The sequence below is a fragment of the Camelina sativa genome, chromosome 2, assembly GCF_030686135.1.
Source record: "Camelina sativa cultivar CO46 ecotype springtype chromosome 2, ASM3068613v1".
In the NCBI taxonomy this organism is placed as follows: domain Eukaryota; kingdom Viridiplantae; phylum Streptophyta; class Magnoliopsida; order Brassicales; family Brassicaceae; genus Camelina; species Camelina sativa.
In genome coordinates this window covers 20,355,229-20,368,854 of record NC_141881.1, presented here as the reverse complement: position 1 = coordinate 20,368,854, position 13,626 = coordinate 20,355,229, and the positions used below count along the sequence as shown (strand labels likewise).

At 35.2% G+C, this 13,626-nt stretch overlaps 3 protein-coding genes across 3 annotated transcripts; 1 reads left to right on the top strand and 2 right to left on the bottom strand.

Annotated features, from left to right (window-relative positions):
- Positions 1-2,343: 2,343 nt before the first annotated feature.
- LOC104726727 (uncharacterized) lies at positions 2,344-4,634 on the bottom strand. The gene is made up of 7 exons (XM_010445661.3): positions 4,334-4,634; positions 4,200-4,231; positions 3,976-4,073; positions 3,784-3,866; positions 3,314-3,391; positions 3,121-3,219; positions 2,344-2,906 (listed from the first exon to the last, which is right to left on the bottom strand). Exons 1-7 carry the CDS (start codon positions 4,418-4,420, stop codon positions 2,646-2,648), a joined length of 738 nt encoding a protein of 245 aa, XP_010443963.1. The 5' UTR covers positions 4,421-4,634; the 3' UTR covers positions 2,344-2,645.
- A 258-nt stretch (positions 4,635-4,892) lies between these two features.
- LOC104726718 (putative fructokinase-7) lies at positions 4,893-7,356 on the bottom strand. The gene is made up of 7 exons (XM_010445651.3): positions 6,897-7,356; positions 6,401-6,606; positions 6,097-6,309; positions 5,816-6,013; positions 5,574-5,714; positions 5,370-5,486; positions 4,893-5,283 (listed from the first exon to the last, which is right to left on the bottom strand). Exons 1-7 carry the CDS (start codon positions 6,916-6,918, stop codon positions 5,134-5,136), a joined length of 1,047 nt encoding a protein of 348 aa, XP_010443953.1. The 5' UTR covers positions 6,919-7,356; the 3' UTR covers positions 4,893-5,133.
- Positions 7,357-8,579: 1,223 nt separating this feature from the next.
- LOC104726709 (phosphoglucomutase, chloroplastic) lies at positions 8,580-13,603 on the top strand. The gene is made up of 22 exons (XM_010445638.3): positions 8,580-9,175; positions 9,279-9,344; positions 9,444-9,488; positions 9,590-9,682; positions 9,763-9,815; positions 9,999-10,050; positions 10,133-10,201; positions 10,405-10,473; positions 10,572-10,694; positions 10,787-10,839; positions 11,020-11,098; positions 11,185-11,249; positions 11,323-11,390; positions 11,489-11,607; positions 11,697-11,771; positions 11,865-11,980; positions 12,478-12,619; positions 12,708-12,789; positions 12,869-12,915; positions 13,003-13,080; positions 13,174-13,279; positions 13,363-13,603. The coding sequence occupies exons 1-22, from the start codon at positions 8,972-8,974 to the stop codon at positions 13,428-13,430; spliced, it is 1,872 nt and encodes a 623-aa protein (XP_010443940.1). The 5' UTR covers positions 8,580-8,971; the 3' UTR covers positions 13,431-13,603.
- Positions 13,604-13,626: the final 23 nt, after the last annotated feature.

Sequence of the window (13,626 nt, the reverse complement as noted above, 5' to 3'; positions counted from 1 at the left end):
TTATTGTTTATTCTCTTTAGTTTTCGTTTCCTTAATCTAATCCTCTTTATTTATTTGTTCCTTTATAATTTTCTTAATCAGTTACCCTCACAAATTTTGATAATTGCAATATTTCAGTTTCCAAAAATGTACTTTAAATCGGATCCTTAATTTTTGGTAACAAACTTTTAAAAAATTAAAGATATTTTAAAATTTATCCGATTATTCCTTTTCATACGCAATCTCATTTTTAATTTTTTTAAACGAATATTCAGAATCTCCACCTTTAAATTTTTAAAAAATTTTTTTGCAAAAAGTATTGACAATGAAATTTCGAATTTTTTGTAAATCCACCAAAACAAAAAAAGACCCTTTTCTGTTTTATGGTAAGATTAACTGATTAAGACCTTGAATAATAGCTGTTTTTAACATGGTTTTTGTTTTTCAAAATCCATCAATTTATCCAATCAAGATTATAAAAATAGAAAAGGAAGTTTTACTACAAAATAAGCAAACATTAAGAGATAATACCACTGATATCAAAAATATTTTAATATATCTTTTAGCTATTTAATAATAATTTGATTTTTTAATTTTGAAATTAATATTAACAAAAAATTCACATTTAATGAGAGTTTTCCATATTTAGTAGTTAAAGAAACATTAATCTGTATTCAAACACAATTATAATTATACAACTTATTTTTTCGTATATTATGGGAATTACTATTACTCAACCCTTAAATACGGGTACTCAGAAAAAGGACACCAGATAAAAATAGATAAAACTATAATTTAAAGTTTCAAAAATGTAAAATTACAAAATTCAAAAGGAAAAATTGCATTTTAAAAATTCAAATTGTCGATGAGTACCACTTTAACCTTCGATATAATTTCACTAACACTATAAACCTTTAAAATTATTTTACTAATACTTTAAACCTTAAAACTAAATTTCCTATTTGCACCGCCAAAAAAAATTAGGGAAACTAATAACTTATAATTATATGTTGCAAAATCATTCTATATATATATAATATATTAATAATAATATAAACATTAAAAAACAGGTGTTTACGGGTCGAGTAATGATCCAGTAATGGGTTAGGTAACGGAACGGGTCTATAAAATGAATACTCAATACTTGATCTTTATCACAGGTATATAATTTGATACAAGACGGGATTAAACGGGAAATGACGGTATGAGACGGGACAAGACACGACGTGTTTTCCATTACAATATAGATATGTCTAGGGTTATATACATGCAATAATCAAACTAAAATCAAATTGAAATATGATATTTGGATTTAACATTGTGAAAAATATTTTGATTAGTTTTTAAAATATACACGTATAAATTTTCTAGCTGATGAAAAAATATTTTGCCCGTGCACGGAATACTACTAGTATATAATATATTATAGTATATATAAGTAAAGACAAAAAAGAAAAACATTAAACAGCATATATGCATATGGGATTATAAGGAGGGGGTAGTTAGAGAAAAGATCAGACATTATAAATGTAACCTTTACTGCATATTGAATTATTATTATGCTAAGACAACACTAGGGCATTCAAGGCGAAAATGACACTTTTGAGATTTCATAACTAGGAGAAAAAAAAAGAAAAAGAAAAAAAAAATCTTGTTGATACTACTACTACATATTTTGAAGACTCCCAAAAATTCAGGATATCTGGTCCCAAATCTTTTAACAATTGTATTAAAATAATATATTATATAATTTTACAACTGAAAGTATTTGAAAATTTGATTTTAACGAAAGGAAATTAGAACGTAAAGTTAAATGCATTTAAAAAGAACATCCAACCTTTTCATAAATAAAACTTTAAATTTATTTTTGAGGTATCTTATAGTACAATATATGTTGTAAATTATATATCAAAAGGTTGCTACACCTTATCCGAATATGATATATAAATCATTAAACAAATCCAAATCCAGAAATTCAATATATCCTATATTCGAACCACAATAGATAATATCTCGGATCCGAATATTTTGGTTCCAAGCATATACATTCAACATTTTACTACAAAACAAAAAACTTGTTAATACAACCAAATTTCAAGTGACGTCAAAACTGGATCCCACTTGTGGACTACCCTGACGCAGATCGGTCACAGGTTCACTTGTTTCTATAATTCATTATTTTGATTGACACACACACAGAGCAGAGAAGAGAAGAAGCATTTAAAGAAGATTCACTGTTACTCTTTTGACCTTTCATTTATACAAAACTCCTTTACCTACCACCATCAGTTTCAGTTAAAATTCAGGAGATCCCATTCAAAATCGAATATGTATGTAGACATATGAAGCTTGTCCTCCACACCATTACTACCAATCATGGCAACATCTTATACAATATAAAACTCTTAACCGTTCTCGGATCGTTACATCAAGCCAGTTGTACAAAATTAGAGACCTAAACTCAAGAAACGATAAATGAAAACCCAAATATGATTGAATGGTTTTTCATTCCATCAACACAAGTATATTTGCTACGAGAGTTCTCTGTTTCTGTGGATAGGTCTATCAATACTATCAGATGAATGTAACGTACCTGGTAAACAATATATGACATGTAATTCTGACTGGAAAAGGCGGCTTTCGAATGTATTATAGATCTATGTATCTTAATTTCTACCATCCACATCGAATCCAGCACCTGTCCAACCTCCTCTCCCTTTGTTCATGATTCCAATTCCTCTTCCCCTTCCTTGAATCTGTGGTTTCTTTTTCGATTTTGATTCTCCTTCCGCTGTTGCTGGCCTCTGTCCATGTTCTTTACCTTCTTCCTCCTTCCCCTGGTTATTTTCTGGTTTTTCCGGGTGTGTCTGATTACCACTGGGTGCTGGTGAGCTGTCTACTACAGATTTAGTCTCTGGTTCTTGGACCTATAAATGGAACACAATCAGAAATATATATAACATCTTTCAAGTATCCACTGATTGCCAAGCAACTAGATTTGTTTCCTCATGTAACAGTTGCAAAGTATCTACTGTGGTTAACAACATACTGATGCAGGAATTATCTGGTGTCTCTACAGTTAAGACTAAGTTGTGTTACCAGAGACAAATTGAATGTGAACTAGAAGGAGAGATTGTTTACTTGCTGAACAGAAGTAGATGATCTATTTGGATTCAGCGCTTCTAGTCTCCTTTTCAATTCCTCAAGTCTGGCGTACTGCGTATTGCTGCTTTCTTGTACCTACATATACAATTTACAAAAGACAGTAACTCGAATGTTTCTCAAAAGAGAAGAAATTAATTCTCGTTATCAGTTTTTCAGAAAATATATATACCAGACGGTTTAAATCTTCACAAAGACTCTGTTTTGCTGCTTCTTCATCCTTCACAACTTTTGATGCTGCTTCAAATGCCTAAAAAGAGAAAGAGGTTAAATTAACAATCTCTAGACCTCAAAGGTCGGGTTAAACAATCTGAAGAAGAGTTGAATTCCTATATATCACAGCATGACATGAAACAGGATACTCCAGCATTGGCAAGTAAAAAACAACAACGTAGAAGAACTTCTTCAGAAGGAAACTTAAGCAAAAGTTCATCTACTCAGCTATCTTTAAAGGTATAATTATGAGACCATGATATCTGAAATGTCCATTGATATGACTTATTCTGCTAATGGGGCAAAAAACAGGCAATAGAAAATGTTCACATCAACCGATAACTAACTCTACGTGCAATGTGAGAAGTCAGAAAAAAAACATGACAGGAGAAAACGCTTAGCTACATAAATCAAGAAAGAGAGATAAACCTTTCGTGCTTCTTCTTCTTTCAACTTAGCAACATGGATTTTTTCAGTTGCGATTTCAATTTTCTTTCTCAAGTGTTCCATTGCTTTGAGTATTGACAATAAAAGAAAACAAGAAAGTTAAATCAACAAGACTGTTCCATCTAACAAAACAATGTCATCAAATTGATGAAAAAGCAATGAACTAGCCCAAACCTGCTTTCTTAGGTCCAGCAGTGAGTTTCATTTCCATAGTAAGGTTTCCGAATTCCCTTTCTACATCCCTAATCTTTGTATAGTTCTCCTCAATGTATCTACCAAGATGATGAAACATAGATATACTCAATTATCATCCTTCTTCCCAACAAACGAAACAACTACATTCACATTCCTAAAGCATCAAACAAAATCCCAGAATCAGAAACAAAACAAGTACTTACTTCCTCAACTGAACTTGCTCTTCCGCGATTATCTGATTCAGAACAAAAAAAAATCATCAAATGGCGTTCAGTAAAACAACAGCGAATCACACGAAGATACATACATCAAACGAATCGAGAGAGTGATTTTGTACCTTCTCTGTGTAAGCAATAACAGGAGCTTCTCTAGCAAGACCATCAGGTCCGATCTCAGCCTTCAGTTTTGGATCCGAAGCCATCATCTGTTCTTCTCTCAAACTTCCAAAAATCAGATGCTCCGATTTCGTCGTCTTCTTCCTCGATTTCAAAATCTCACATTACAGTTTGACGTGATTTGCGTGTAGTTCCAACTCCTCCTCACTCTGGTTTGGATCGAGGGGAAGTGATGGAGAACGTGAGAATCGTCCCCCTGATTTTTAATTTTGACGGCGAAAACGAAAAAGTTTAAAGTTCGTTAAACTTTCACTACAGACTTAACGTCCCTTTCTCAACGCCGTCAATATTGTGAAATGTCGGTTATACCCATTTCCCAATTAAGTTTGACTTCAAAAAGGTATCACGTGCTACTCACGTTGAGGAGGAACCTGTGGTGAACCTCCTCGTAAACCGTAAACCGGTTATTTTTTACTAACAATTAAATTAATGGTTCACGAGACCTGTCGGTTTGCGTCAAAGAGTGTGTGTCGTCCTTGATTCAATAAAAACGGCAAGCAGTTTACAAAATGAGAAATAGTTGTTGTTCCTTATATGTAGTTGTAGAGTCTTGTAGAAACCTAACTTGAACATAAAACCAAACCACCCCAATACTAAAACTCCGGGAGATCAACAAACTAAAAACACACACACAACATTTTTGAGTTCCTACAAACTGGGGAAAAAGATTTAAACCAACAAAAATACAGTAAAAAGGTAATGAATTGATACACTCAAAAGAGAGAGAGACTCGTGAAGCATTTTAGGAGCGAGGAGAAGGAGAAGAAGAAGATGATAGGAGGTTTTGAACAGCATCCATGCTAGGCATAGCTGGAATCGCTCCTCTCTCTGTTACTGTAATGGCTCCACAAGCGTTTGCAAATAGAAGTGCCTCTCTTAGTTTCTTCTCATCCTGCAAAATTTCACATAGTTTAACACCAATGGTTCGGATTCAGTCTAGCTTAAAAGCCACAGAAGGTGAGTAAGTAAGTAAAGCACCTTGAGAATAGTGAGATCAGAAGCTAAGCTGTTCAATAGACCGCTCACGAATGCATCTCCTGCACCTGTTGTGTCCACCGGCTTCACCTTTACTCCACTAACTCTACCTTTAAACTCCTACAAGAAAATATACAGCTACAAGAATAAGTAATCTGATATCCATTGATATAGAAGAAGAAGTTTTAGAAAAAAGAGAAAGCAAACCTGAGTGTAGTATCTACAGCCATTAGGTCCTTCTGAAACAACGAGAAGCTTGAGATTGGGATGAAAGAGCTTTTGCAACACCACATCATCATCATAAGGATCATCTCCACCAGTCAGGAATGTGATCTCGTCCTCACTAATCTGAGAAACTCTCAGACAAAAACTTGTGTCAGTTCAAGTACTACTAGGGATGATGATCTGATCTTCTACCTTAACTTGGGAGTAAAAAATATCATAGATACCTTTATCACATCTGCAAAGTTCCAAATACTCATGATCTCTTTCCTTGCAGCGTCTTCTGATGGCCACAACGGCAATCTCAAATTCGGATCATAAGACAAGAGACTCCCTGAAGCTTTAGCGATTTTCATAGCTGCAAGCTGAGTGGAACGGCAAGGCTCCTCAATCAAACTGATGGAACCATAATGAAAGATCTTGGCCTGTAATCAAACAAAACAAACCAGTGGACTTAAGTCTCTCATTCCAAAATGTGGTTCCAAGTAACTAAAAGATCTAATCTTACCTTTTGGATTAGGTTCTTGTCAAGTTCAGATTCCAAGAGAAGCATATCAGCACTAGGGTGCCTGAAGAACAAAAACTCCCTCTCTCCATCAGCTCTTAACGTGACAAAGGCGAGAGCTGTCCGTGCATTGTGATCAAATCTCATTCCAGAGTTGTCAACATTGTTCAGCCTAAGAATATCAGCTAACATTCTTCCAAACTCATCATCACCAACCTAAATTTTTTCCAAACAAGATCAAAAACTAAGATTGGTTCCAAAAACAAGAGCCCTATGACTGAAGATCAAACTATTATATGAGTCAAACCTTTCCAATGAAAGCAGAAGAGCCACCAAGTCTAGAGACACCAACAGCTACATTAGCAGGAGCTCCTCCAGGAGCTTTCTTGAAAGCTGGTGCTTCAGCCAGTGAAACACCTCCCACCGTTGGAACAAAATCAATCAACATCTCACCAAAACAAACCACAAGAGTTTCTGAATCTTTTGTATCAATCGTTAGATTCTTGAGATTCCCTATTACCAGAAGACAAAGACATGCAAATCAAAAATTCGAATTCAAACAACTTAAAAAAAAGTTCCTTGTTTTTTGTCAATCAAACATATAACACAAGATGAACAGAGAGAGAGATCTATAGAACAAAAACCCAAGAAGATATATGATCAAAGAACAAAGCTTTAAGGCATAAACAATAAACCCAGATACTTAATTCCATTAAAACGAAAAACCCAATTCGAATCCAGCTTGTTAAAGATCACTCGAGAGCGTCAGATCAAGAACAAAAGAAAGGTTTCGAAAAACGAACCTGAGATGGCGTTCTCACCCATTTTTTTCGATACAAGGAGAGATCTTCAGATTTCGAAAAAAGACTAAAACGGAAGGAAACAGAGAGGGATCTAAGAAGGAACAGAGAGAGAACGAGCGAGAAGAGAGAAGAAAAGATTTGAAAATTTGTGTGCTTTTGTTTTTTTCTGTTTTGGTAATTGTTAGTAGAGATGAAGAGACGAAGTTGGTTATGTATTAGTAAGGTTTCATGATGACGTCACCGAATATCTATGAATCGACAAACAAAAAAACAAAAAAACAAAATAGATATTAACGTTAAAAAGTTGATGTCACAAAGAAACAAAAAATAATGGGAAATTTTTTTGCAACGTGTTCACCAAGTGAAACTTAAAACCTTCCTAAAAATTCAATTTTCCGGTAAACAGTGTATTTTTTAATGTTTTAAAAATCGTAGCTTAATTCATTCACAGATTCAGTGTAATACTAATATATAACCTATAGTGTTTTATATATATATATGATGAAAAAATTGCGTGCTTAATGTGGCTGGCATGAAACATGATTTGGGTGTTATATATTTTCCCGTGAAGTACGATTAGAGAGAATGAGAGAAGCCTCGTTCTTTGGATGACAAGAAATAGAAACATCCGTTCGTGATTTTCTTTTGTTTAGTTGTTATGTCTGTTTTTCTTTTTTTTCCTAAAAATTTCTCGTTAAATTAGAAGAGATTACAAGAAGTTTAAGAGAAATACTGATAGATTTACAAGTTGATGGACGTTCTTTATTAAATGAATAGTTACGAAAGCAGAATCTTGAACTTGGAAATGAATATGCTGCTGCTGCCTACTAGAGTTGACTTGTTGCTAAGTGAGATGAAGAGGTGGCCAGGTGGGGTTGGGGTATTATTCCGAAGATTTGTCTAAAAGTCACGACGAAACGATACATGAATATTTGTAATTATATATATTTTCATATAGTTTTCTGCTAATAGTTAAGTGGATTGTTGTTATATTTTGAATTGGAGTGTGAGTTGTTGAGCTAGATGTACTCTGCTCTCGGTATGGTGTTCGGTTCACTAGTGGTGGATAAATTGGTTATCGGCAGAGAAGAAGTTGGGTTTCCAAAAGTTTGAAGAGGCCCAAGTAGAGGTCGAGTCGATCGAGACAGCCCAATTATTTGTGGGAGGCCATCGAAAATGGTGAAATGGTTAACGTTTCTTTTTGGAAAAGGTGTGTACCTTTGACTCGTAAAGAACTTCGATAAGCTCAGTGTATTGCTTGCTAAAAGGATTAAATATTTCTCGAATTAGCAACGTCGGTCCTCCTAATCTTAAAACTGACGAAAATCATGTGTTCCACTCCACATCATATTACATTATTAAAATTTGGGGCACACTAATTATTACAAAGTTTACAAGGCAATTTCTATCTCTCTCCCGAAATTACTAATGTTTGTGAGTGTGTTTTATCTCACATTTATAATGGAAGCTTGTAGTTTTTGATGAAGTCGTCAATTACCAAGAGAGTAAGTAGAGAGATATGCAATGGATAAAAAAAAAAAATTCAAATGATAACGAAAAATCAAGGCATGGAAGCTAGTGAAAATAAAACCATGAATCCTAAATTTCGGTTTGGTTATTCGGTTCCGGTTAATATGCCTATGCGCCTATGCCTGATGATATTTTCCCATCATATACGTTATCAAGATCGTAATTATGTTCTCACTCTAGTAGTATATATTCACATTTATTTTATAGAAGATCTTGCCATTATTCCACAAGCTACCAAATCTTTTTTTGCTACAAGTTCCAAACAACAGTTTTATTCGACAGACCCGAGAATATATAGTACTAATCGAATCGGTGACACGTGTACATGTATCCTCCAAACCGAAAAATAAATAAATAAAATAATACTCTCTGTAGTCTGTAGTGTGAGTCTCTGAAGATAAGCGAAGGCATTGGTACATGTGGATTCTGATTAAAACCCAAATTATCTTTACTTTCTCTCTTCCCCAGGATCCTCCTCCTCTTCACTCTTTTTTTTCTTAACGGACACTTCTCAGTTCTCTCACTGATCGATTCGAGATTCAACAATGGCGTCCACCTATGCGAGATTCGATACCGTATTCCTGTTTTCTAGATTCGCCGGCGCTAAGTATTCGCCGTTTTCGCCGTCACCGTCTCTTCTCTCTTCCGGATTTCAACTCAGAACCAAGCCGGCTTCTTCGCGATTGCAGTCAATTGTAGCTTTATCTTCATCTTCTGGGGCTGTCGTCGCCGGAACTGATAGCATTGAGGTTTTATTTCGTTCATCTCTCGCTGCGTTTATTTTCGAATTTTGAAAATTGTTTTTTTTTGTTATTGATTCGTTTTTGGCTTTTTAAAAAAAAAAAAAAAAAGATTAAATCGTTGCCGACGAAGCCTATCGAAGGTCAGAAGACTGGAACAAGCGGCTTACGGAAGAAGGTTATTGACTGTAATCGATCGTTTTTTTTTCCTGGATTTTAGGAATTTCTAGTGTTGGAGTAATTTGATTGCATTCGATTTTTTTTTTGTTAAGTTCAGGTTAAAGTTTTCATGGAAGAGAATTATTTAGCCAACTGGATTCAGGTTCTGATTTTGTAAACTCCGGTTTTGATTTGCAATTCTGAATTCATGTTTCTCTTTTTTTTTTTCAATGGTGAATAGTTTTAATCGTTTCTGTGGCTTAGGCATTGTTTAATTCATTACCACTTGAGGATTATAAGAACGCGACGTTGGTATTAGGAGGTGATGGTCGTTACTTCAACAAGGAGGCTTCACAGGTTACTTTTAGTATTTTTCAAAAGTTATATGTTGCTCAAGACTCATTTCATTTGTTGAAGCCGTGTGTTTTTTCTTACAGATCATTATCAAAATTGCTGCTGGGAATGGAGTTGGGACAATTTTAGTTGGAAAGTAAGTTTCATTAGCCATTTCTAGTTTCTTTTTTTTTGGATGATGAAATAAAATACTGAAAGATTGGTCTCCCTAGCTATTTGTATCTTTACGTAAGAATTAGCTTTGGGGGTTATTGAGCTACTCTGTCAGTTCGTCCTTAAGGTTTATATACTGATCAGGCTGTTTACCAAACACTTGTAGGGAAGGCATTTTGTCAACCCCAGCAGTTTCTGCTGTAATCAGAAAAAGAAAGGCAAGCTTTTCTACTTTTATCTTCTTAAAAAGTGCAACATCATTTTTCTATTTTCTCATATTTGTAATAATAATTTTCACAGGCAAATGGAGGATTTATTATGAGTGCAAGTCATAATCCTGGTGGACCTGAATATGACTGGGGTATCAAGGTGATATATCAGTGACATGCCTTTACATTCTTTTCATTTTTTAATCTGTAACCTTAGTATATGTGAAAAGTAGTAATTTAGATTATCTTTCATTATGTGTTGATATTTGGGTCTTCAACGACAATGGGTTATAGTGTTATTTACAATCAGCTTTTTGCTGGCAGATTAACTAATCACCTTATCCTATCTTTGTTAAATTCCAGTTCAATTACAGCAGTGGTCAGCCGGCTCCTGAATCCATTACTGACAAAATTTATGGAAATACACTTTCAGTAAGCATCTAGCCAAGTATTCCCTTCATGATCACTGAAATTGTGGTGTCCTGTCAAATTGTTTGTATAATGGGCTCTTCTCTGGTACACTATTCTAGATCTCTGAGATTAAGGTGGCAGAAATTCCCGACATTGATCTTTCTCAAGTTGGCGTTACCAAATATGGGAGTTTCAGTGTGGAAGTTATAGATCCCGTTTCCGACTACTTGGAGCTCATGGAGGTAAGAATACCCTCATATGCTTTTTTCTTTTTTTTGATATTGGGTTTGTTTGACATTAGACATGTGACATATATCCATGGTATTCTATGCAGGATGTGTTTGACTTTGATCTCATCAGAGGTCTTCTTTCAAGACCAGATTTTGGGTATGTTCTTACATATAAAGCCAACCAGGCTAGAAGTTTTTTAATGTCAGTTTTGGGTGTTGATGATCCTATTATATGCGCCTTCAGCCTGGTTGCAGATTCCTTCAACGTGCTAAGAACCGAAACTAGGCCACTGTTTGATGACTTTTTTATACGTTTGTTTCTTTCCTTGCCCTTTAGGTTCATGTTCGATGCCATGCATGCTGTTACTGGTGCTTATGCGAAACCAATATTTGTCGATAATCTTGGAGCCAAACCGGTATGTCTTGGACATTAAGATTAATATGTCATTATATTTTGGAACGTCTAGATATTTCAGATGTTGATGTTAAGCATGTTGTGTAGGATTCAATTTCCAACGGGGTTCCTCTGGAAGATTTTGGGCATGGCCATCCAGATCCTAATTTGACGTAAGCAACAACTGAAGAGACGTTTCACCACACTCACTTACAATGTAACTTCTATTAACCTTCTTAAATATAGATATGCAAAGGATTTGGTTGATGTCATGTATCGTGATGATGGACCTGATTTCGGAGCAGCAAGTGATGGTATGATTGTGGACATATATCTTTCAAATTTTCTTGTTCGTTTAGGAAAAGAAACATTGGCCCCGAATTTAGTCACCTTAGTGCATTTTTCTTGACAGGTGATGGTGACAGAAATATGGTTTTAGGAAACAAATTCTTTGTCACTCCTTCGGACTCTGTTGCTATCATCGCAGCCAATGCACAAGAAGCAATCCCATATTTCCGTGCTGGCCCTAAGGTGTGGACTGCTTTGCATAAAATGCTTTTCGTTATTTTCTATTAGATAGAGTGCCTTTTAAAGTTTATGGACATGGATTTTATGCTCAGGGGCTAGCACGCTCAATGCCAACAAGCGGTGCTCTTGATCGTGTTGCCGAGAAGTTGAAACTTCCTTTCTTCGAGGTCAACCATTTTAGTCAACCTATGGAATTCCAGATTTGCAACCTGATATATATCAGGAGAAAATTTTTTGACAAGGTAACTTGTTTTTTCTAGGTTCCCACCGGATGGAAATTTTTTGGAAATCTTATGGATGCTGGAAAACTGTCAATCTGTGGAGAAGAGAGCTTTGGTACAGGCTCTGATCACATCCGTGAAAAGGATGGCATATGGTACTCTCTTCCTTAAACATTATGTTCATTAGCAACTGGGTGAATGAATATGCGAAAAACCAACCATTTGACATGCAATGTTTTCATTATCTATGATAGTGGGCGTCTTAATGGCTTTATCATCACATATCAGTTTGTGAATGGTGTTTAAATCTATCCTGCATTGTATCATGGCTTTTTCAAAATTTATGATACTTTGATCTTTGGTAATCTGGTGAGTGAAACTCCCAAAATACTGACCTGAACCATCTGATAGTTTTTATTTTCTATAGCTGGAATCAACCATGAATTACTTCATCATTTAGCTATAGATTCGTTACTAAGACGTGTGTCATTTTAAATTGTTCCCGACTCAATCTTTGTAATCTATGCGTGCTGTTACTGAAGTTGGTTATCATGAAGCTTTCTACGTATATGGCTTTGTCAATCTCATTCCAGAGCTTTGGATATGCTACTCTGCTTTTATGTGGTAGGATGACTTTAACCTTGAATGACAGGGCTGTGTTGGCGTGGCTTTCGATCCTAGCTCATCGCAACAAGGACACGAAAGCAGGGGACAAGTTGGTCTCTGTTGCAGATGTTGTGAAAGAGTATTGGGCGACGTATGGAAGGAACTTCTTTTCCAGATATGACTATGAAGTAAGATTGTGTATGATTTTTCTAACATGTCTCTGAGTATTACATTTTACTGTAGAAACCCCTTAGTTTCTTATGACTGTGTGATCAGGAATGTGAATCTGAAGGAGCCAATAAAATGATAGAGTATCTTAGAGATATTGTGTCTAAGAGCAAGGCCGGTGAAAGTTATGGTTAGGTTCATCCCAGTCCATTTCTTTCTCCGCATTTAATAACTTATTTTTATTGTTCATAACAACTTTCATCTCTCAGGAAACTATGTCCTCCAGTTTGCAGATGACTTTTCATACACAGATCCTGTAAGTCTGACAATAAAAAATGTTAATGATGTTTCAACCATGCCTGTACTTTTAATATCCTGAGCAAGTTTCTACATTTCTGTTTAGGTTGATGGAAGTGTTGCATCCAAGCAAGGTGTTCGGTTTGTTTTCACGGATGGATCCAGAATCATATTTCGTTTATCCGTAAGTTGTAGATTCTTTTAAAATAAAATATGTAACACATTGGCCCGTACACAGTGACCTAACTTAGATTATTAATTTTTTTTTTTGTTCCAGGGAACTGGTTCAGCTGGTGCTACAGTTCGAATATACATTGAACAATTTGAGCCAGATGTTTCAAAGCATGATGTGGATGCACAAATAGCTCTAAAACCTTTAATTGGTTCGTTCTTGTTTTGTTTCGGGAGACTTAAAGATGCCTTATTCATGACTGTGGTAATAATTGATCTGGTTGTTCTGTAACAGATCTCGCATTGTCTGTATCAAAGCTGAAGGACTTCACAGGGAGGGAGAAGCCCACAGTCATTACATGAGGAAAAAACTATTCTGTGTCACATGGTCCTTTTTGAAAGGCAAGTTGGATTCCTGACTTCAGTTTTGTCTGCCATGTTTATTTAAAAATTCCAGAGCAATGAAATGCTTATCTGTGTAACATGTATAACTATATACGTCTTTCTACATAAATAAAAGGAGATATTTTCCTTCACCTGTGGAGTCATGATCTCCGAT